The 23,626-nt window shown below is 43.5% G+C and overlaps 1 protein-coding gene across 3 annotated transcripts in view; it reads left to right on the forward strand.

Moving 5' to 3' along the window:
- Positions 1-23,626, forward strand: part of SCLT1 (sodium channel and clathrin linker 1) — a 148,568-nt gene that overhangs the window by 105,871 nt on the left and 19,071 nt on the right. For all 3 annotated transcript variants that reach the window (XM_066573748.1, XM_066573749.1, XM_066573750.1), the window contains 4 exons: positions 1,368-1,442; positions 4,191-4,336; positions 15,494-15,686; positions 22,140-22,336. In XM_066573748.1, the coding sequence (XP_066429845.1) occupies positions 1,368-1,442; positions 4,191-4,336; positions 15,494-15,686; positions 22,140-22,336 (611 nt within the window). The remainder of the gene's footprint in view (positions 1-1,367; positions 1,443-4,190; positions 4,337-15,493; positions 15,687-22,139; positions 22,337-23,626) is intronic.

The raw sequence follows: 23,626 nt of genomic DNA on the forward strand, positions 1-23,626 counted from the left end.
TTTCCAACAAGCGTATGAGTTATACAATGCATTTTATGAGGGCAGTTGGTCATACCAAAAAGAATACAAAAGTTGTCAGAACTTTTTAAATTAAGATTACACAGTTCGCTCAGATTGCACATGTTGATAGAGGGACTCTTGCTCCATAGTATAGTTGCCCTTCTTCTTCATGCAGGTAGATAATGGATTCCAGGCAGAAAAACCATGACATGGTTGAGTTTTGGAAGAGGGAGGGGTGCAGGCTGCCCGACAGAAGACTATAGAGTATTTATGGAAATGGTATCATTGACGAGAGCAATGTGCTCAGATGGATGAAGTTCAAAGAAGGGAAACCAGCATTGAAGACAAATTGCACAGCAGTAGACCTTCAACTGTGACCGCTGATGTGAATTGCTTCACATGGAGATAGGGTAACAATCTGTGAGCTTTCTGCACAACTGGACTGTGGTCACAATGCCATATGGAAGATGCTGGAAGGCTTTTTTGAAAATATGTGCAGACTGGGTATCTTGGCAGCTGACGCCCAATTTGAAGGAAAGAAGAGTGGTAGTTGGCTCTGAGCTGCTGGAAGCATTTGAAGCTAACGAAGACACATTTTTGTCTGACCTGGTGACAAGTGATGAAACGCTGGCACATCTTTTTGCGAATCAGTCCATGGAATGGAGTTGCACCTCTTCTCCAAGACATAAGAAGTTCAAGAGTCAGTCATCAACACAGAAAGTCATGGTGACTGTTTTTGGGGCTGACTAGGGTGGCATTCTTCTTGATTTTCTGGAATGTCGCCATTCTGAGACTAGAGAGCGGTACATGGAGAAAATGAATAAGCTTAGAGAAGCCACAAGGAGGAAGAGAATGAAAAGGATGTGAATGATCCACATTCGCCATGATAATGTGTGAGCACACACATCTCTGAGATCAACAAACGCAGTTGGTCGATGGCCCTGACCTCTAACTTTCACCTGTTTGGTTTAATGAAGGGCAGCCTTTGGGGACAATTTTTTTGTTGACACAGGCGAGGTGACAGTTGCTGTGAAGGAGTGGGTTGTGTTCAACGATAGTGCAAATATGTCACTTGTGATGGAGACTATATTGAGCTAGTACCTGTACTATTTATTATCTGCAATTTAAAAGACCTACATCATCTAAAAAAAAAAATTCTGACCACTTTTGCATTACTTTCCGGTAGGGGTGAGCATCATACGTGAACCGGCAGCAGGGTCATAGGCAGGCACCAATGTACAAGTGGATGACAAGCTATTAAAAATTGTCTAACCCAAGTTGGGCCTGTCTGAAGATCAAACAGAAATGCATGTATTATACAGTATATTATACTACTCCTTGAAATGATGCTGTTTTTATCTGCAAAGGAATGTGCTGAGAAGCAGAGTCTAATCGAACGTGCCTTAAGAGACAAGCGAGCAGCGGAGGAAGAACTGGAGAAGGTTAAAAAAAATATTTAATGTTATCAAAGTCACTTTATTTCTATACATGTTCTAGCTTTTTAATGTACTCGTCTCTGAGCGCTGATCTTTGAGAGCGTGGGAGAGTGATTGGGGAATACGAGTTTGGCTGCTGTATTTATATATGTGACTGGCAATGTGTGAAAAGCAGGCATTGTATAGAATGCCTAGGCAAAGTCTGAAACATGTGTTTTATTTAAATATGCTATATACTTTCCCTAGGCATTGTATAGAATACCCAGGCATTTAGAGAACAACAAGTACTATTTTTGGCTAAGTATGAAAAGTGAGTCATAAAAAGGCCTTATTTGAAGAAAAAAAGAAAAAGACATTCAGAACGGTCTTACTGGAAAAATAAAACCTATTAACCTAGTGGAATGCATTGCCTGTGTCTTTGAGTCCTTTGGAGCCCCGCAGCAATGGTCAGTGAGCCTTCGCCCGTCTCTTTTTCTAAGACTAACTTCACATGGGCAAGCGCGATATGGGGTCGTGAATCCCGCCCCCATATCGCGCTCCCCACCATGTGAAATACCCATGGATGCCAGGAGTTTTCATGGGAAAACCGCCTCTCATCACTTCGGGGATGAAGGGATCTTACGGTGCGGCTGTCATGACCGCGGCAGAGGATCATGGAGTTTCTCCCATTGAAAACAATGAGGCTCCGATGCAAGATCACGCACACCATGTGCCAACAACATCACACTGACCGATGGAGGGCCAGGCCTGTCCAGCCTTGCATGCAGGTAGCCTACAGGCAATGTAGTCTCTTGAGTTTGGACTGTATGTCAACTTGGGTGCAGTGGAAGAGTAAGGCAGTAGGGGGCCTAGGCTGGCTGTGTCAGTGGTTACTTCAGGACGCATATTAACTTTTTCCACCAGATTTCTGCCCTATTCAGCAATTCCACCAACCTGATTGGTTGTTTGGGTTGGCTGATTCACCGCCCCTTCACTGCCCCCTTTTGAGATGTGCACGAGGATTGGAAAAAGTTAATATGCGTCCTATCCTGGTGCACATCTCAAAAGGGGGCAGTGAATCAGCCAACCCAAACAAACAGGTTGCTGGAATTGCTGAATAGGGCAGGAGTCTGGTGGAAAAAGTTAATATGCCTGCAGGACTCTAGTAGTGCACATTGGAGTAGGATGAGGGTTCGATTGTGTGTTGTTGAAAGGGGATGGGGTTGATTGTGGGACATTGGAAAAAGATGGGTGTTGATCATGTAAAGGATGGAATCCTATCTTTTGGTGTAGGGAAAAAATGGGGAGGCCAAGGAAGGAGCGTCCAGTCCCCCGCTAGAGGGAGTATTTTATACATTGATGCTTCGCCTTTTGGCATTGCATAGAATGTCTAGGAAATGTGTTAGTCATCGTGTCCTACTGTGATGTCCCATTTTGGTCATCCTATACAATGACTCATTTCACAGATTGCCTGTAACATACATTCATTGATGTGGAATAGATGCTTAATGCCATACAGACATATCCTACTGCTGTGGACAAATATACCTACAAGGGTTGTCCAGGATTAGAAAAATATTACTACTTTCTTCCAAAAATGGCACCACACTTGTCCACGGAGTGTGCCTGCTATTACAGCTCATCTCCTTTGAAGTTAATAGGGCCGAGCTGCAATACCCCATACAACCAGTGGACTGGAGTAGCACTTTTGAGAAAAAGAGAACAGCCATGGTTTTCTAATCCTGTACAATTCCTTCAAATTTGAGCAAAAATGACTAATTGTTCAAACTGACCATTGAGGGCATGTGACATTTAGTATCATTCGATCTTAAAACAAAAAAACTTTTGTTGGTGTTGTGTAAATTGCCTGTTGGCCATAGATATAAGGCTATATTCCCATTTTCATCATATTTTCAGCTGTATGATGAATATGTTAATTTACAGTGGGGTCAGTCAGGGTTCCATTGTGGTGTGCATCATTTTTACAGGGGAAATAGCATCACAGCACTGTTCCTAACAGAATCTGCCCTCATGACCACTAATAGTCTACCAGCCCCTATGTGGGTGGAGCTTTACAATAGTGCATCTTCACCCAAGAAATATAGAGCATTGACGGATGTCATAGAGGGGAAGGGGGATGCCTATGACAATTACTGCTATAAGTTTAGTAATAGAGGTCATTATATTTGTGCTTCTGAGATAATTTATACTAAAAGGGGTTTCCCACAATTAAAATTGCATCATAGCCACTCTGTACTTCCTTGTTGCCGTTGACCAGGACATGTGATTGCTGCAGCCACTGGTCATTGCTGTTGCCAGTGATTGGCTGCAGCAGTCACATATCCCGGTCAACAGCAACCAGGAAGTACAAAGTGCTTGTGAAGCAATTTTAAGTTGTGGGAAAGCCCCTTTAAATGTCCCCATGGTGTCAGTTCTAACATTTATTGATTGTTGGTCGAAGTGTTACTTTAAACTTATTTTTCCCTACATTCTTGATCCTTAACATGAGCACTGGGGAACGAAATTGCGACAGAGTTTATTAGAGCCTATCTAGCAGCATTTATAGTGCCATTGATGGCATTTAGGCTCCTATGGAATAATACTGGTAAAAAAAAAACTAAAATGACACAAACAAGCACAAATTTCTTCTTTGATACACTGTGTATGAAGCTGTTTCGTTTTGCTTTGGACTTCCTGACTTGGCCCTTATCCGGTGGCTACATTTCAATCCTTCATAGTGATCTATTGCCAATGTGAGCCAATCTCTTGTTGCAGGTGTATCGAGAAGGCCGGGGAAATGAGAAAGATTATAGGAAGCTGGAGGAACTACAACAGCGATGTCTGATTGCAGAACGCACAAAAGATGACCTCAAGATATGTTTGAGTGCAGTGCAGAAGAAAATGAAACAACTGGAACTAAAGTGAGCAAACCCTTTTAACTATCAATTATATCTGGGGAAAGTCAAGTATTGCTGAAGGTTTCCAAGATGACTATGTAGATTAGCGTTCAGTGGAGAATAGTGTATCATTATGAGATAAGGCCACACATTGTTGGCCATTTATTCTTCAGCACTTTCAGCATAAAAGAAATGGCTTTAAAATGCCATCTATAACTTCAGCAATTTGGTAAAACTGCCTTTACAGGGTGCGCTTTTTACAGTTATTGTGAGGCACCTGAGTTGCTGTGATTTGTCAGTCTATGCATACTATGTTTTCTTTATATCGTACTACACAGATGCAGAGAAAGATGTCCTTGGCAACTCGCACCCTTTTAATCAGGAGTTTTAGTTTTTTACATCTAAACAAACTTTTCAGAACAGATGAAAAAAGATGGAAAATTTTAAAGGGAACCTCGTCATCACCTATAAGCACCATAAACTAAGTTTATGGGCTTTTAGGACAGGCGCTGAGGAGTCCAGGGATGTGATTTTTTTTTTTTTTATATACGTCTTTGTCACCCTATTCTTTCACTGTCAGCCCAGGCTCGATCCCTCTATTGGACTCATCTCAGTCAGTGTGTGCGGACACCCTTCTCCCTATGGGTGTGCGCATGCATTAACTACAGAGATGAGTCCGATGGTTTCCTGGGCTGACAGTAAGGGAACAGGAAGCCAAGTCTATTAAGCATATCTTTGGACTCCTCAGCCCCTGTACCATGAGTCTATAAACTTAGCTTATGGTGCTTTTAGGTGATGACTAGTTCCCTTTAACTCCTTCCTGCTATAGGATGTACAGTTACGTCCTGCGGGGTCAGGGTATGTATAAAGAGAAATCCGAGGTGACCTCTTTTCACACAGTGCGAGCGCCAGATATTTATTACAGCTGCAACCCGTGGGCAATAGGTGCAATCAGCTGCGCAGCTGATCAGCACTATTAATCCTTTAAATGTCACTGTCAATTCTGACAGCGGCATTTAAATTCCCTGAATGATGTTTGGGATTCCAGTATGCCCCCCCACTCCCCGCGATGAGATCGCAGGGAGCAGTGTGGGTGTCATGGCAGCCGGGGTCCATCTGAAAGACCCCAGGGCTGTCTTAGCAGACTGCCTATCAGGCCATCCCCGTGGGGTGGCTTGATAGACCGCCTGCCCGATCGCAGTATGATGTAATTCTAATTCATTACATCATACTGCATGAGTGATCAAAGCATCACAAATTGTGGTCCCTTAGGAGCACTAAAAGAAAAAGTAAAAATAAAATCAATAAAGTTTTACTAATTGTAAGAAAGAAAAAAAAGTAATAAAAGTTTAAATCACCCCCTTTTGCCATATCTATTATAAAAGAATCTAAATCATAATACAAAAATACATATTTGGTATCGCCGCGTCCGTAAAAGTCTTATCTATCAAAGTAATGCATTATTTACCCCACACGGTAAACGTCGTCTGAAAAAAAAAAAAAAAAACAACACCATAAATGCACTTTTTTGGCCACTCTGTCTCCCAGAAAAAAATGCAATAAACTATCAAAAAGTCATACGTATTCCAAAGTGGAACCAACGTAAACTACGTCTTGCAAAAAATGAGCCCTCTTACAACTATGTCGATGGAAAAATAAAAGGGTTATTGTGAGCAGAAGATGGCTGCAGAAAATAATTTAAAAAAATTAAATGTCTTTGAAGAAAATAAAAGTACAGGAAAAAAGCTACATAAGGGCTTTTACCCACTGGCATTTTTTTTAACGCCACGATATCGCTGCATTTTTTTTTTTTTACTGCAAATGTCAATGGGATTTTCTAATGTTAAAACCGCATCGCATAAAAAACGCAAGTTTGCGCTTCTGCGATTTTTGTGCGATGCGATTTTAACATTAGAAAACCCCATTGACATTTGCAGTAAAAAAAAAATGCAGCGATATCCCAGCATTAAAAAAAACGCTAGTGGGTAAAAGCCCTTAGTTTGGTATTGTAATCATACTGACCCATAGAATAAAGTTATTATGTAATTTTTGTTGCAGTTTGTGCACCGTAGAAACAAGACGCACTGAAAGATGGTGGAATGTGTTGGTTTTTTTTGTTTGTTTGTTTTATTTTACTCCACTTAGATTTTTTTTTTAAGTTTTTCAGTATATTATATGGTACATTAAATAGTACCATTGAGAAATACAACTTGTCCTGCAAAAAAAAGGCCTTCATACAGTGATGTCAATGGATGGATAAATAAAGGAGCAAGCTGGGCACTCATTTTACCGACCTCTGAAGGATGGAAGGCTGAGTCAACCTTGAGCCGGCTACCTACAATCCCCGCGACCTTCAGGTCGTGAGCGAGAGCTTAGGACTGCATACTGCTGCCTTAGCACTCTGCACCACACGGGGCTCTTTTAAAAGTGGTGTTAACTGTTTATAAATATGGTGAACGGAATGAAAACCTCTTTTTCATATTTTTGCATGAACCAATCAAACCTTTTTATTGCTCACATCCGAACAATATATTGTCATAAAATAGACATCCTATGAAAGCAAATGGAAACTAGCTCAATGAGCCCATTTTAAGCACCATGTTTGGTCATTTATGACCAAAGTTCTGGAATACCAGTCTCCTCTACCATAAATAAAGATCTGTTTTGTTTCCATCAGCCCTGAACAGCTCTGCTGTTTTTTCAGAAGCATCAATCCTTCACTTCTTCTATTTGTTTGTAATGATCTGATGGATTTATAGGCTCTATAAAGAATTGTAAAAAGTTTTTCTTCTGTTTAGTGGTGCATAGAGAAAGCACATGTTACCAGGGAACCTGCATTTGCAAATTCTCAGGATAGCCGTAAAGTCAGAAGTGTAGAAGAATAAATGTTAGAGTATTTGAGTCCTTTTAGTCTGCGTGGCCCTTAAAGATACAGGGCCATGTGTATCAAAGCTGTCTTGGGCCAGCTGCACACCAGCGGATTTGAATTGCGTATGAGCCGATAGCGATGGTGACTTCCACGAGTGGATTTAAAATGGCACCATGTTCGATTTTTCTGTGGGCAATCAATGGAAGCCATCCAACCTGCGGCCCAACTGCAACTAACATTGGGGACAGGCCACGGGTACCCGCGTCATTGCCTAGCAACGGTGCGGGTGAAACAAAAATTTTTTAAAAAAAAATGTGTACTGCACATGACCGAGTGCGAGGGTAATCAACAATACAGGAAAAAGCAGGTACACAGGGTCACTGGCGACGGTTAGAGATGGATTCCACTGCAAGCTCCCAGATGCTGAATCCAACCCGGTCGTGTGCAGCCGGCCTTAGATGAGATAAAATGGCTTTTTGGCCACAGTGTGCCATCTTTTCTGCACAATTTTTAAAAGATGAAACGTAAACTCTAGTCGCTGTCTTTTACAAGGCCACTTTTTTTTCTGAGACGACTTTGATACGTGATGCTTATAATGAGGCTTATTTACTAAAACTGTCTAAACGTTACAGTGAACTTAAACTAAACCGTCTTAAAATGCGCCAGATATATCACAGTAGCTTTGCCTAATGATAATTGTGTCAAGTTGTAACCCTTTCCAATCCAATTTTGGATTCAGGGTTTCCTAAAAGGCTTTCTCTTTTTGCTGTTCTACAATGGTGCCATCTGCTGGCCAATGTGTGTGTGCCAGAGAGGCTCAGACAGCAGAGTGGCTGGCAATAGACGGTAAGACTACCCTGTCGGACGTCTTGTCTGACATTGGAGCTGTACAAGCTTCAATTAGAATATAGGAAGACGGAAGACACTGGATTGGAAAGGGTTAAGACTGTTTAGACTTAGTTTAGACCATCTATTGGCTTGATTTTCTGCCAAAAATTGACCCCAAATTTTGACACAGTTTGTGGCATTGGCTGGTGCAAATTAGATACGCCACTTTTTCGTGCAAGTCGTAAATGTGACACCAAGCATGGAAGACCATTTACTGGAGTTATTTGTACTACACAACTGTTTATATTTTGAATAGTAAATTCGCCACTGTGTGTTTGTGCACAAGCCTGTGTATATAGCTTTAAGTCTGACCATTCCTTAACAATTTATCAATGACTGATAAACAAGTTTATCTCCTCCTTCACACTCTGAGATCTGCATACTCACATGTGTAGTTTTCACACTACTACAAAAAACATATCCCACTACATTGTATAAACTCAGATAAACTTATCAGAAAGTATTTGTCCACTGTTTCCAGTGACAGCCAGCTGAATTGTGAGTGCAGCTCTGGATTACAATACAGCCAGCTGAATTGTGAGTGCAGCTCTGGATTACAATACAGCCAGCTGAATTGTGAGTGCAGCTCTGGATTACAATACAGCCACCTGAATTGTGAGTGCAGCTCTGGATTACAATACAGCCACCTGAATTGTGAGTGCAGCTCTGGATTACAATACAGCCATCTGAATTGTGAGTGCAGCTCTGGATTACAATACAGCCATCTGAATTGTGAGTGCAGCTCTGGATTACAATACAGCCATCTGAATTGTGAGTGCAGCTCTGGATTACAATACAGCCAGCTGAATTGTGAGTGCAGCTCTGGATTACAATACAGCCATCTGAATTGTGAGTGCAGCTCTGGATTACAATACAGCCATCTGAATTGTGAGTGCAGCTCTGGATTACAATACAGCCATCTGAATTGTGAGTGCAGCTCTGGATTACAATACAGCCAGCTGAATTGTGAGTGCAGCTCTGGATTACAATACAGCCAGCTGAATTGTGAGTTCAGCTCTGGATTACAATACAGCCAGCTGAATTGTAAGTGCAGCTCTGGATTACAATACAGCCAGCTGAATTGTAAGTGCAGCTCTGGATTACAATACAGCCAGCTGAATTGTAAGTGCAGCTCTGGATTACAATACAGCCAGCTGAATTGTGAGTGCAGCTCTGGATTACAATACAGCCATCTGAATTGTGAGTGCAGCTCTGGATTACAATACAGCCATCTGAATTGTGAGTGCAGCTCTGGATTACAATACAGCCAGCTGAATTGTGAGTGCAGCCCTGGATTACAATACAGCCAGCTGAATTGTGAGTGCAGCTCTGGATTACAATACAGCCAGCTGAATTGTGAGTGCAGCTCTGGATTACAATACAGCCATCTGAATTGTGAGTGCAGCTCTGGATTACAATACAGCCAGCTGAATTGTGAGTGCAGCCCTGGATTACAATACAGCCAGCTGAATTGTGAGTGCAGCCCTGGATTACAATACAGCCAGCTGAATTGTGAGTGCAGCCCTGGATTACAATACAGCCAGCTGAATTGTGAGTGGAGCTCTGGATTACAATACAGCCAGCTGAATTGTAAGTGCAGCCCTGGATTACAATACAGCCAGCTGAATTGTGAGTGCAGCTCTGGATTATAATACATGCCATAATTCAGGAATAACACAAGATAAGTAATGCAATGTATTTGAAAAATTGCTGAACTTGAAGATGGGATCATTTCAAATTTAAACTCTAAAATTGGACACCTCTAAATGTTGAGAAGACTCTGCCATTATGGAAATCATTGAGACCAATTTAGGACCTAAGCCATTTGGTACTTTTTCTTCCATTTATCCAGTATAATTCTTGACCTCATCTTCAACATTCTACTCAGAAAGTTCCGCTAAACCTGCAGCCTGACTGTATAATGATACCTCATGTAGCCTTGGCTTATTAATGATACCTCATGTAGCCTTGGCTTATTTGAATGAAACTTTGGTGTTGATGAAAGCGTCAGAAGTCCTTTCCTAAAATATAGCGGCGTTCCTAATACCAGCCCCACTGAGCTCCCCTCAGGACGCGGACGGATAGGATGTGCTTCACATGTCCTTTGATTTCTATAGTCTCCGGTCGTCTTCTATACATTTACTCCTCGCTATGAGATCTTGGTAAAACATCCTCTTCCACAATCTCAGTAGCCTGTAATATTTTATTTACTGAAAATTATGTGTTTAGTCATAGAAGAAAAATATTATTAGCCCATAACTTCCAGCTTGCTTTTTTATGGCTGCTATCCCTTTTTATGCGATTCTTTCTTCCCATTTTTTATACTCCTAGTTTTTTATGAGCACTTTTAGCTTTCCAGCTGCATAAATCTATATGTAATACCTTTTTCTGAAAAGTTGTGATTACAGTTACAATTGTAATTCTCCAAAGGGCATATTTTTCTGTCTAGATTCAGACTACCTAAAGAGCTCCACTGTTCGGATCTGATGCAAATCAAAGCTCACGCACTTTAAGCTATTGTTCCATGTTCTGAATTAGTAACTGCAAGATGACAATATTATATTTTGATTTTCCCCGCAGTCACTTTTGATTAGCACATTATTCCTAGGTAGAACACATGGATCACAGCCTGCTGATCTGCGGCATTTGGGAGAATAGTCTCACCCTGCATTCTGTCTTCTAAACTCGTGCAGGCTGAAGGAAAATACATAATGTAATGATGCAACGTATTTCTTAGCGAGATCGAAACGCCTTTAAAATAAACATTTTCCTCTAGTTCGCTGGCTGTATAGAATGATGATTGCCTCTTCACTCTTATTCATATAGGGAGAGTGGAGATTTTTTTCCCTGCCCTGTAGTGTAAAATGTAGGTTAGTACTTATAGGAAGACCGCCGGTATCCGTCACCGTATATAATGGATATAGATGGAGAACCTTCGTCTTATCTACATAATGTATGCAACTTTATAAAAATAGTTTTTGCCTCATTTCTTCACGATCTCGGAAACCTCTGAAAGACTGGACACCATCTCTATATATTGGTAAAGGAGTGTGTGCTGACTGTAGAGTTATAAAACAGTAATAATAATACTTTATATGGCACTGGGAAGCTCTGTCCTTGAGTTGTTCTATCACCAAGGTTGCTTGGATAAAGTCGAAAACATCCAATTGGGGGCTATTGAAATAGTGCAGTTTCAGAAAGAGAGAGAATTACAGGCTTTTCAGTCCCATATCCTTACTATTTTTCATAACTTCATAGGTAGTGTTCCTCAATAGAGGTTGTTTGTTGGCGGTTCGATGAGGCAGGGGAAACAACATCACCTATATGATGGAGCTGTTTTATTCGTGAGGGGTTTTTGGGAGGAAGTTCTTAGAATATTTTATGAAGTCACAGATGTTAGCTCTCAAACACCCCCCACCACCCCGTGGCCACTCTTGTGTTTATGTTTAATATGACGCGCTCTACACATTTTAAAGATCTCATACCCGCCACCTTTTGGTAGTCGCTAAAACAGTTTTTCCCCACCATTGGAAATTAGCTGATCCTCCAACTTTGAAAGAAGGGTTTGTAAGGATTGTTCAAACCCAACATATGGAAAGGTTGACTGCCCAAACCCTTGCGGAAGTTGTTCGGTATAAAACCTGGTTCCACTGGTCTGCTTTCAAAACTTCCCACACCTACCACACCTTGGTGGGGTAACTAAGCCTCCTGCATGAGGTGCCTTTATCAAGTTCCCTTCACCTGAATACAGGTGACATTTACGGGCCTTTTGCCTGATGAGTGGGTCAAAATGTTGCTAGGAGCATTCTTTTGCCCTCTCAATGGGCAGTGATTGTGAAGGTGCCACCAATGATGAAGCTCTATGGGGGATAAACAGTCATATGAATAGGTGGGAGAGGGATATCCCAGACCTGGACTTGGATGATGAAAGGGACTTGTTGGCTGGTTCTGGCCCTCCTTGGGTCAGTGCTAGAGATAAGCGCTCATACAAGTAAAATTTGTGCATAGAATATATCACACTCCTCTCCGATTTATATACTATGGAATTGTCTCATATGGCGGATTGCCCGAGATGCTATGGGGGTGTGAGCACAATCATTCTGGGAGTGCACGGTCCTGCAGGACTGCTAGCATGGCGTTCTGAGGTTCTTAAAGTCTCATCCCAAGTTATGTCTCTTTGGACCTGTGGATGACATCTCAGTGAACATAGGAACACATAGCCTGTATAAACTGCTATTGTTCTATGCAAGAAAGTAGTCCTACTTAATTGGAAACATCCTAAAGACCCTACTAGAAATGTTTGTATACAGGAAGATAACGACTTAGTCCCTACATATAAGATTGAATATACGGCTTGAGGTCGTCCTGCTAAATTTGATAAGGTGTGGGGCCGTTGGGTAATAGTCCTTTTTACTGTATTAGGGACATCAGATTAGTTGCTGATTTTTGTACAAAGGCGCTGGCGTTGGAGCTTATGCTTCCCATCTGCATGGTCGCACTACATGTATGATTTCCTTTTTCTTCTTTTGTTTGTTTTTGTTGTTCTTTCTTTGAATTCCCTGTTGGGAATTGTTGTCCTTCTGTTTGACCTATATAAAAATGGGGAAGGCAGCCATACTCTAAGGGCTCATGTCCACGGGCAAAATAAGAATTAAAATCCGCAGCGGATTTTAACTCTTCTCCCGCGCGGATCCGCACCCCATAGGGATGCATTGACCACCCGCGGGTAGATAAATACCCGCGGATGGTCAATAAAAGTGATTTAAAAAAAAATGGAGCATGGAAAAATCTGGACCATGCTCCATTTTCATGCGGGTCTCCCGCGGGGACGGCTCCCGCGGGCTTCTATTGAAGCCTATGGAAGCCGTCTGGATCCGCGGGAGACAAAAATCATATTTTACTCACACGCTCCGGTTCTTCTCTTCGGCGCGGCGCCATCTTCTCTCAGTCGCGGCCGGATCATTTTGCTTCGGCCCGGCGCATGCGCGGGGCACGTCACCGACGTCATCATGCACATCCGCCGAGCCGAAGAAAGAAGATCCGGCCGCGACAAGAGAAGATGACGCCGCGGCGAAGAGAAGAAACGGAGCGGATGGGAGGTGAGTTTATTCTTATTTATTGTTATTTTCAGCGCTCATGTCCGCGGGGCAGGAGGGACCCGCTGCAGATTCTCCATGGAGAATCCGTAGCGGGCCCGATTTTCCCCGTGGACATGAGGCCTAAGGCCTCATGTCCACGGGCAAAATATGATTTAAGATCCGCAGCGGATCTCCCGCATGCGGATCCGCATCCCATAGGGATGCATTGACCACCCGCGGGTAGATAAATACCCGCGGATGGTCAATAAAAGGGATTTAAAAAAAAATGGAGCATGAAAAAATCTGGACCATGCTCCATTTTCGTGCGGGTCTCCCGCGGGGACGGCTCCCGCGGGCTTCTATTGAAGCCTATGGAAGCCGTCCGGATCCGCGGGAGACCTAAAATAGGAATTTAAAAGTATTTACCCATCCGGAGCGGACCGCGAAGGTCTTCTATTCCTCACGGCCGGATCTTTCTTGCTTCGGCTCGGCGGATGTGCCCGGCGACGTGCCGCCGGCGTGACGAATTCATCCGCCGGCCGAAAAAGAAGATCCGGCCGTGAGGAACAGCAGACCTTCCCCGCCCGCTACGGATAGGTAAATTCTTCTTTTCAGCGCTCATGTCCGCGGGGCAGGAGGGACCCGCTGCAGATTCTACATGTAGAATCTGCAGCGGATCTGATTTTCCCCGTGGACATGAGGCTAAGGGCTAATGCCCATGCCCGGATTTCTGCCTCATTTTACGCGGCGTTGCCCCGCAGGACTCTATGCGGGGGGGTTACGCCGGATCCGGAATGGCAAGTATGGAGGTTTGGGGGGACGCCGTGGTGGACTCCGATGCGATATTCCGCTGGTGGAGTCCGTCATGGATGTAGGCATGAGGCTTAACTGTATAAGAATACCTTTTAATATGCTACATTGATTTTTTTTGCAGGCTTGTGCTTACCTGCTATCACTTGGTTTTGTATCTTTCTGCTTGTTCCTGAACTGTATAATTTGTCTAATGTTCCTTTAAAAAATAAAATGATTTATGATAAAAAAAATAAAATGATTATTTGTTCCCCAATAGAATCTGAATTGGCCTTTATGAAAGCCTGGTAGACGAATGCCAATCTTGTTGGTTGGTATTCGTCATTTAAAAGTAAAAGGACCTTTATGTACTTTATGTACCGTGCTTCCCCAAAAATAATACCTACCCCTAAAATAAGCCCTATCCTGATTTTCAGGAAGGGGGAGCTTGAAATATAAACCCAATGCCAAAAATAAGCCATGTAGATGGCTGTGATTGGTTCTTAGAGCGCGGCACTGGAGAACCAATCACAGCCATTGCTTGCTGGAGGCGGGGTTTGCGAGCCCCTTTACGAGCAAGCGTTCTTCTAAAGACTGACGCAAGAGCACTGGAGACCAGTAAGAGGGACCCGAATGGAGCCTGCTAGGTAAGTATGATAAGACTTCCCCTGAAAATAAGACCATGTGCCTCCTTTGGGGCAAAAATTAATATAAGACAGGGTTTTATTTTCAGGGAAACACGATATGACAACAAGATGACTCTACTTCAGTCCACCCAGCCAACACAGTTGTCTCGCTCATCGTTTAGTAAGATCCATTTATAGGGTTCCCAAAACCTCAGAGAGAGAGAGGTGGGGCAGGGCTACATTGTATCTCACAGGGATTCCCATAGCTAAAATAGAGGGGGGGAGCTAGAGGTTGGCGCTAGGGGCAGATCCCTTCAGCCTCACCTCCTCCTTCCAAGCTCTCGGGGAAAAGCCCTGTTACCCCGCACCTATCTGACAGATAGACTTATTGCAGAGAATCGCGGTTTGCTGCCCGCAAGCGGAGAATCGCTATGATTCTCTGCTCGTGTACAGGGGGGCTGCGCTTTCCATAGCAACACTATTGAAAGCGTGCACTGTGTTCCCTGGGGAACGCAATGCAAAAATGCCCGTGGACAGGCAGTCTAAGGTACCTGCACGTAATATGTGATAAACCTGCGCTCATGTGAGCCCTGCCTTATATGAAGTGCTAAAACACCTGTGCTTTACAGCGGGCCATTCAGACCTGTCTTTTTCCCGCACCTAAAAAAAAAAAGCAGCATGTCCTGTTTTGGTGCGTATTACACCCATTATAGTATATAGTTAGGTAAAATATGCAGGGAATACATGTTACATTCGTAAAAAATACGCAGCCAAAAAACGCTCATGTGAGTGATCCCTAAAATTATCATTTTGTGTAGCCCAGAGTTCTAACGGGACAGCGGAGATTTTAGTTTTTTTTTGTTTTTCTTTACCAAATTGCTCTATTGTTCGTGCTTAGTTAGTAAAATGCAGAAATATGTTTCATTTTCAGTTCTGAAGAGGAGCTGTCGAGGCGCCATGAAACTATTCTAAAGCTGAATGAAGTTTTGGAGTCGGAGAGAAAAGAGAGTAGGTCTGTGAGCGAGGAGAGGTTAAAACTCGTGCAGGAAAATGAAGAGTTACGGAAAGATGTGGAAGAATGGAAAAGGTCCGCTATGGAGGCCCAGCAGAAAGTCACGTTTCAGGTAATGTTCAGCATCGGGTTGTGCGCACGCGGTTGTTATTTATCCAAGCTTTGCCGCAGAAAACTTTCTGGAGAAGTATAAAATATTCAACCAATGGACGTTCTGTAAATTTTTTATGACAAGCAATAGTCCAGGATGGTGCGTTCCTGGAAAACAACTCCTCATTGTCATACATTCTCATTTTCCATTCTTGTCTCATGTGTATCGATTATCTTTCTTAAGTTTTCCCGCCATAGACATCGATTGCATATCACTAGGATGACTTATGTCTAATCACTTGGGACAAAAACCATTAGGACCCATCCACGAACTCTAGCACAAAGGGTCTAGGGAGCTGGGGGGGTTTAAACATAAATGCCTGTATGGGCTGACAATCATTTTTGCTATAGGGTTTCATTAAAGATTTTGCACCGTTTGGCTTCTGCAGCTTTTATATGTCATGGTTTACATTTCAGTCCCCCAGTGAAGCTGGACTGACCGTTTACGGTCCTTTTAAACGGGATGACTGTCGAGTACTTCAGCGCCCTAACGGTCAACCCAAGGGATAATTGCTCAGTGAATTGAGGTGGAGCGTTCCGGCCCACCCGCCTTCACTCACAGTAAACGGGCCAACGTTCATAGATGAATAACAGCCTGCTTACAGCGGCCAATCATTGTTTGACTTTTATGCCTGCAGAAACTGAACAGCGAACGAATTACCATTCATCGATCAGTCCCTGCCAGCATTTACACTGCGCAATTATTGTTCAGACGCATGCAATCCAGCGATAATTTGGATAACTATTGTTCAGTGTAAAAGGACCCTTAGTTTCTCTTTCATCTTTACTTTTTCCTGAACTTTCTTATCAGCTCATTTATGATTTATACAAAGTTTATCTTTGTTGTGGTCATAAATTAGCTAATAAGACTTTTCAAGACAGAGAAGAGAGCAGAGCGAAACTAGAGGCCCATTTACACGTGACGAATGTCGGGCAAACGATGCCCGACACTGGTCCTTGTGTGTCCGCGCTGCGGTGCTTTTGCACGAATGCTAGTATTGCTGGCTCGCTCACAGACCAGCCAGCAGGGGGACCAGGCAGTGCAGAGGATTTCTCTCCTCTCACTTCCCCGCCCCTCTCCATTGACTTAATATAGTGGCCATTCAGTACTGAACGGACGCTATTTACACTAAACAATGAGCTCATCATCCATCGCTTATGCTGCATAAACGATGGACAATTAGCTCATCGTTAAGTTTAAATAGCGGCCGTTCAGGACTGAACAGCCACTATATTAAGTCAATGAAGAGGGGCAGGGAATCGAAAGGAGAGAAATCTCCTGCACTGCCCCGCTCCCCTGCTGGCCAGCAATACTAGCTCAGCACGGGAGCGCGGACACACAGGGACGAGTGTCGGGCATCGTTTGCCAGACATTCGTCCTGTATAAATAGACCTTAAGCTCTCAGTGGGATCTGAAGTACACTGATTTGTAAAAAAAAAAAAAATCAAGCACCTAGGAGTTGTCTGAATCAAATGAAACTTTTTTTTATATGTGTGATTGTAACATTAATATAAGTAAGTCATTACAATATCTGAGCAAAAGGATAAGTTATTGCAGAAAAGTGAACACTTGAAGGAAGACTCTAGTACCCTGTTGTACCGCCTCTAGCTTGGATACAAGATGTGATACAGGCAGGCATGGAGCCTCTAGTACCCTGTTGTACCGCCTCTAGCTTGGATGCAAGATGTGATACGGGCGTGCATTGAGGCATACAGGTATCTATATGGTATTCTGCAGCATATCGGTCCACATTTGCTGTAACTGAGCCTCTAGATCAGTGGTGGTGAACCTATGGCACCCGTGCCAGAGGCGGCATGCAGCGCCCTCCCTGCTGGCATGCGTCACCATCTGCCGCTCACCACATTAGTGAATGCCTGCAGGGGCCGTGGCTCCCATGCTGACGACATTCACTCAGCGCTGCTATCTGCGCTGATCCCAGCGCACACTGTGACTTCAGTGTGCAGCCGGGATCCTCCTCCCCCATCCCCCGACGTCTCCTACTTGGTTCCGCAAGAGCAGGGGGAGGAGGCATCCAACAGCACACTGCCATCAGTGTGCACCTGGGATCAGGCAGAAGAGGAACGGCGCTCCCACGAGGAGGAGGGGTAAGTATGGGGGGCTGGGGGCGGGCATTATGACTGTTGGGTGAATCGCTGGGTCGGAGGGGAGGCATTATGACTGCTGGGAGAATCGCTCGGGGGGAAGGAGAGGCATTATGACTGCTGGGAGAATACCTGGGGGGAGGGGAGGCATTATGACTGCCGGGAGAATTGCTGGGGGGGAAGGGGAGGCATTATGACTGCCGGGAGAATCGCTGGGGGGAAGGGGAGGCATCATGACTGCTGGGAGAATCACTGGGGGGGGGGGAGAGGGAGGCATTATGACTGGAGGGAGAATCGCTGGGGGGGAAGGGGAGGCATTATGACTGCTGGGAGAACCGCTGGGGGGATAGGGGTGGCATTATGACTGCTGGGAGAATCACTGGGGGGAGGGGAGGCATTATGACTGCAGGGAGAATCACTGGGGGGGAGGGGAGGCATTATGACTGCAGGGAGAATCGCTGGGGGGGAAGGGGAGGCATTATGACTGCTGGGAGAACCGCTGGTGGGAAAGGGGTGGCATTATGACTGCTGGGAGAATCGCTGGGGGGAAGGGGAGGCATTATGACTGCTGGGAGAATCACTGGGGGGGAGGGGAGGCATTATGACTGCCGGGAGAACCGCTGGGGGGGGGATAGCGGGTAGCGCACTTTTTGTGTGGGAAAAAAGCATCCATCTCTGTTTTTCCCTGCGTGCCGCCCCCTTCGGTCATGCAAATTTTTGAACGCATGTGTTATGTGCAAAAAAATTGGCGCGTTAAAACGCCCGTGTGACTGAGCCCTGAGAGGAACACCTGTGACTGCAGGATGTCCTGAACAGATCGCTGAGCTGTCATTGTCCCTTGTGCCACTAGGGCTAGACCATCACACCAGCAGGGGGCAGTGTGCTGCTCCACAACAAAGGCAGGATTGAATCGCTCACCCGTATGTCTCCAGACACAAACACGGCCGTCGTCTATGCCCAAACTAAATCTGGATTTGTCACTGAAGACAACCCAGTTCCACTCCATAGCAGTTTTGTTGTGCACAACACCAATGCAAACAGAGGCGATGGTGGATGTCAAAGTCCGTTAACTTAATGGGCACGGTGAGACCAAATGTGACTCAGCCAAGTGCCTGCAAATGGTTCCAACAGACATAGGGGCCTGTAAACATGGTGCCACCTGTCTCTGTATGGAGAACAATGAAACAATTGGAGTTGCTCGTGCTTGTCTAACAATCAGATGAGCTTCTCTGTTTGTCTGTCGAGGGCATCCTGTACCCGGTCGCCTTGTGTGCATGCCCTCACGCATCCACTGGTCCCAACACCTCCTAACAGTCTGGTCAGAACGGCCCAGGTGGTGGGCAATTCATTGTTATGACCATCCAGCTTCTTGCATTCCAATAATGCGCCCCTCTCAAACTGTTAACTGAGCGAAATCTTTATCGTAGAGGCGTCTAGTGGTCAACAAGCTCTACACAAATGAATAGAGAGCTCCACTACACACAAGTAGCCTCTGAAAGCTTTTTTATAGACCAGGGGATGAACCACTTTTAGGGCTGCAGGTGGTGGCAAGACTGTTCATTTAATCACGCCACAAGTCTAATTATTTGCATGAGATGTAACTGCATGCTGAGTTTTGCCACAAAATAACAACTCCTTCTAGGTGCTTGTATTTTTGTTTTTACAATGACTGTATGTGCAATGATGTATAGAAGTTGCAGAACCCAAATCGTGTAAAATTGTTAATGAAACTCCATTGCAAAAAATGATTTTTAGCCAAAAATACATGCATTTAAGTAAAAAAAAATTACCCCCTAGATGACCATAGTCTTTAAAAAGCTGAGATGTTTCTGTGGACATTCGGGCATCTCAAGGTTAATTCAGTCATTGTGGGAATTATTTGATTGCACAATATAGAAGTTCAAAGAATAAAATCTTGCTTCAAAACAGCTCAATAGTTAGCATTTTTAGCACTGGGATCCTGATTGTAATCCAACCAAGAGTAAAATCGGCATAGAGTTTGTATGTTTTCTAGAGATATGCGAGCACGCTAGGTAAAGGCAGATACTCGAGCGAGCATCGCTCTTCTCGAGTAACTGCATACTCATCCGAGCAAATGCGGGGGTGAGTGGGGGAGAGCGGGGGGAAGAGAGAGAGAGACAGAGATCTCTCTCACTCTCCCCGCCGCCCCCCACCCGGACGAGTATGCAGTTACTCGAGAAGAGCTATGCTTGCTCGAGTATCTGCCTTTACCGAGCATGCTAGATCATCTCTAATGTCTTCCCCATATTTGTCTGGATTTGTTCCGGGCTCTTAGGTTTTCTCCCATATTTCAAAAAGTGATTGGCTTCCTTCGAAATAAGCCCCAAAGTGCATGGGGGTTAGAGAGAAATTAGAGCTTGAATCTCAAAGTGCACTGGGACTGATGTGAGTGTTGCTAATCTGTACAGCACAGTGGAGTATGTTGGCCCAATATAAGCTACAGGAAATAAACACAAGTTGTGAAGAAATCCCATCTACAACATAATGAGCCTATGGGTTTTGATTAGCAGGCTTTCCGGGTAGTTATGATATTCCATTTCAGAATTTCAAATTTCTTGATGAAACTTTGGAAAAAACAATCCCGTGGGCAGATTTAGTTTGTTACAGCTGAGAATCCCAGTTACCCACCCTAAGCCAGCTTCTTATGTTAAACCACTGTTTACATGTCTGGTCTGAGAAGGCCATTGAAAGTTTTATTTTTGTAGATTTCAGTACAGTAATTAGAAGCTGAGCACTTTCCATAAATTACAATTTAAAACGCCAAATGTATCCATGCAAATTACCTCGACAGACAGATGGCAAATGCTGGAAAACTGAACAATGCAAACACTTGGAGCTTTTGGAAAGCAATTATTATATATTGTAATCTTATTAAAATGAATAGTATTTCTTATCAGCTTGCTGTATAATTCTAGGAGAACAGATTTATTTGTACACCTGTAACAGTTGGTATAAAGAAAAGGGTAAAAACGGGAAATAAAGGGGCAATAATGCTGTCTGGAATCATTGGGAAAAATAAGAAATTCGCAAACTTGCACTATCCTGGAGAACCAGTGTTTTTTATTTGCCTGTAACTATAGTAGTGGGGAGACATGGATGATTCTGATTGCCTCCATAAAAAGTTTTAACTTCAGTTTATAAAACTAGCTAATGGGGAGGATGGGTTGTTCCGGGTGGTATCCAATTCTTTATGTAGCCAGATAATATATTTCTGCTTTACTTGGATGTATGTATCACAACATGGCCAAAAGCCTGGTTTAAACACAACGATTATCGCTTAAAAGATGTCTTTTGAGCAAGGTGATCGCTCAAGTTTTGAGTGATCACTTTGTGCTCCGAGCGGGGTATGCAGAACACAGCTAGACCACTGTGATCTTCATGCCCTGGCTGTTCATGGAGCGCTCAGCTGCTATACAGCTGTGCGCTCCTGTCGGAGTATGAAGAACACAGCTAGAGCGCTGTGTTCTTTATACCCCGGCTGTTCACAGAGCAGGCTACAGCTGAAACAATAATATCAGCTGTATCCTACCGTGAACGACTGATAAGGCTGATGGTTCTCTTTCAGCACATGAAAGAGAACGATCATCGATTCATTAACGAAAACTGCACGGTCAGTGCAGTTAGACCCAACAATTATCGCTCAAAAGATGGCTTTGAGAGAGAATAGTCAGATCTAAACGTGAAATGGAAATAAACTATCAGATGGAAGACAAGTTGGTTGCCAAACAGAACTTTTGTCTGATGGCACAAAGATTGCTAGGTATGAAAACGAAGGAAAGGTGTCGGGTTTGTGAACTAGAGATCTATATTCTTGTTTGCAGGGTCTTTACTCAATAGAATTGGTTATCCCTGTGTCTGTAGAACAGAGAAGGAAGACCTATATTTTGTCTTGGTTTAATTCTTATGGCTTTTTTTCACTAAAATACTACCTTTTGCGTGTTAAAAATAAAAAATGGTACAACCCCGGCAGAGCCACTGTTTTATCAGGGAAAGGCATTGAATCGGGAGCACTGGTCCTCACTGCAAGGTTTTTGAACTTTTTGGACACCTGAATGATGTTTCTTATGTCAGGCAATGTGTTCAAAACGGTGCTTAAAACTTAAAAACTGACAGAATACCCTTGAGTTTCGGCTATTATTAAGCTATGTTAGCATTTGACTGTGATAAGATTCCAGCCAGAGTTAAATTTTCCATCGTGGGTTAAATTGCTGTTAATTTAATATTCCGGTAACTCTTTTCCGTGGGTTGACTGTGTCACTTTGTCACTGTACGTTTTTTTTAAATTTCATAGTTAAGCACTTTAAGACATGAATTTTCGGTAAAGGAGCAAGGCTTCAAGGTACAATTACAGGAAATGGAAGACGGGTATCGCAAGTCCATAGAAGAATTAATGAAGCTTCTGATGGCTCAGCAGAAAACAAGTCACAAGTGGAAAGAGGAGACAACTAACCTTACTAGAAGCACGGAGTCAAGGTTGCGAAAATTGCGGTATGTTTCATGTACTTTGGGCCACATAAAATTCCTCTTCTCCCCATAGAAGACAATGGAAATGTTGAAACAAGTGTAACTAACTCCTGTTATCTCTCCATTCTGCAAATCAGTTATAGACTGTGATGCTGTCTTAAGCTAGCACGTTGCCACCACCAAAACGATCATACACAGAAAGTGGTTGATTGTAATATGAGCTCAACAGTCTTTCCCAAACTTTAGACCCTCACTGCAACCCTGCCAGGTTGTTTCTACAGTCAGCATCACCTTTCTGTGCTAGTAGATTGAATTCTTGTTAAACAGTAAGCACTATATGAATAAATTGACAACTGAATGATACCATTACCCTTCAAAGGGCTTTACCACTACATACTGACAGTGCCCAGTTATTGCTGATAGTATTGGATTGTGCAGGGACATATCCTCTTGACAGGAGGAATGATAGCACACAGTTGATGATTAAGCCTTGGCAACATGGAAATGTTTTACATAATTTTTGGGTAATACAAGTATTTACTAAAATACTTTTCTCTGATTGTAGACATTCTATTCCCTTTTCTTCTCCATCCCGCCCTGACCAACCTGGCAGTTTCACCTGACAAGCAAACTTTGCTGCTGAGACATTTTTGGCTACTAACTTCTACAGCCATCCCCAGCATCTGTTGCAACACAATTCAGACTACAGACTGGACCTTTAAATAAATTCAGCTCCCAGGCCAAACTGAATTTATTTAGCCGTCTGGTCTGGGGTCTGACCTACCGTAATTTTGCAGACGCCAGGATCAGACCCCTAAAAAAATTCAGACCTCAAACCAGATCCCTGCATTAAATGAGCTGTCCTATAATGGATATTTATCACCATCCACAAGATGGGTGATACATATCCGATCACTGGGGCCTCCACTATCCCTGGAAGGAGTGACCTGAGAGCCCCATTTTTCTTTACCGCAAACCCATAGTGAGAAGCTTAAACTGAGTAGTGGTCACACATACACTGCCGCTCCATTCCATATCTATGGAATCTATTTCTGTACTTGGTATTTCTGTGGGTCCTAGACGGCCACCTAAACCACCCATATTATACTCTGGCACTGATTATAGCATGTGTAGTTAGGAAGGGAGATCATGTGGTGTTCTTTAAATCTCTAAGTATGCCAAAGTAGCTACAAAGTGCAAAATACAGGCATTTTCTTCTCATTGGATTCAAATTTCATGGCCAGCAATTTCTATGTTGTGATTGATGAAGGTGTGAAAGCCCTTTTCTGTTCTATGCAAGGATTAATTATAGTC

The sequence above is a fragment of the Eleutherodactylus coqui genome, chromosome 7, assembly GCF_035609145.1.
Source record: "Eleutherodactylus coqui strain aEleCoq1 chromosome 7, aEleCoq1.hap1, whole genome shotgun sequence".
Classification (NCBI taxonomy): Eukaryota; Metazoa; Chordata; class Amphibia; order Anura; family Eleutherodactylidae; genus Eleutherodactylus; species Eleutherodactylus coqui.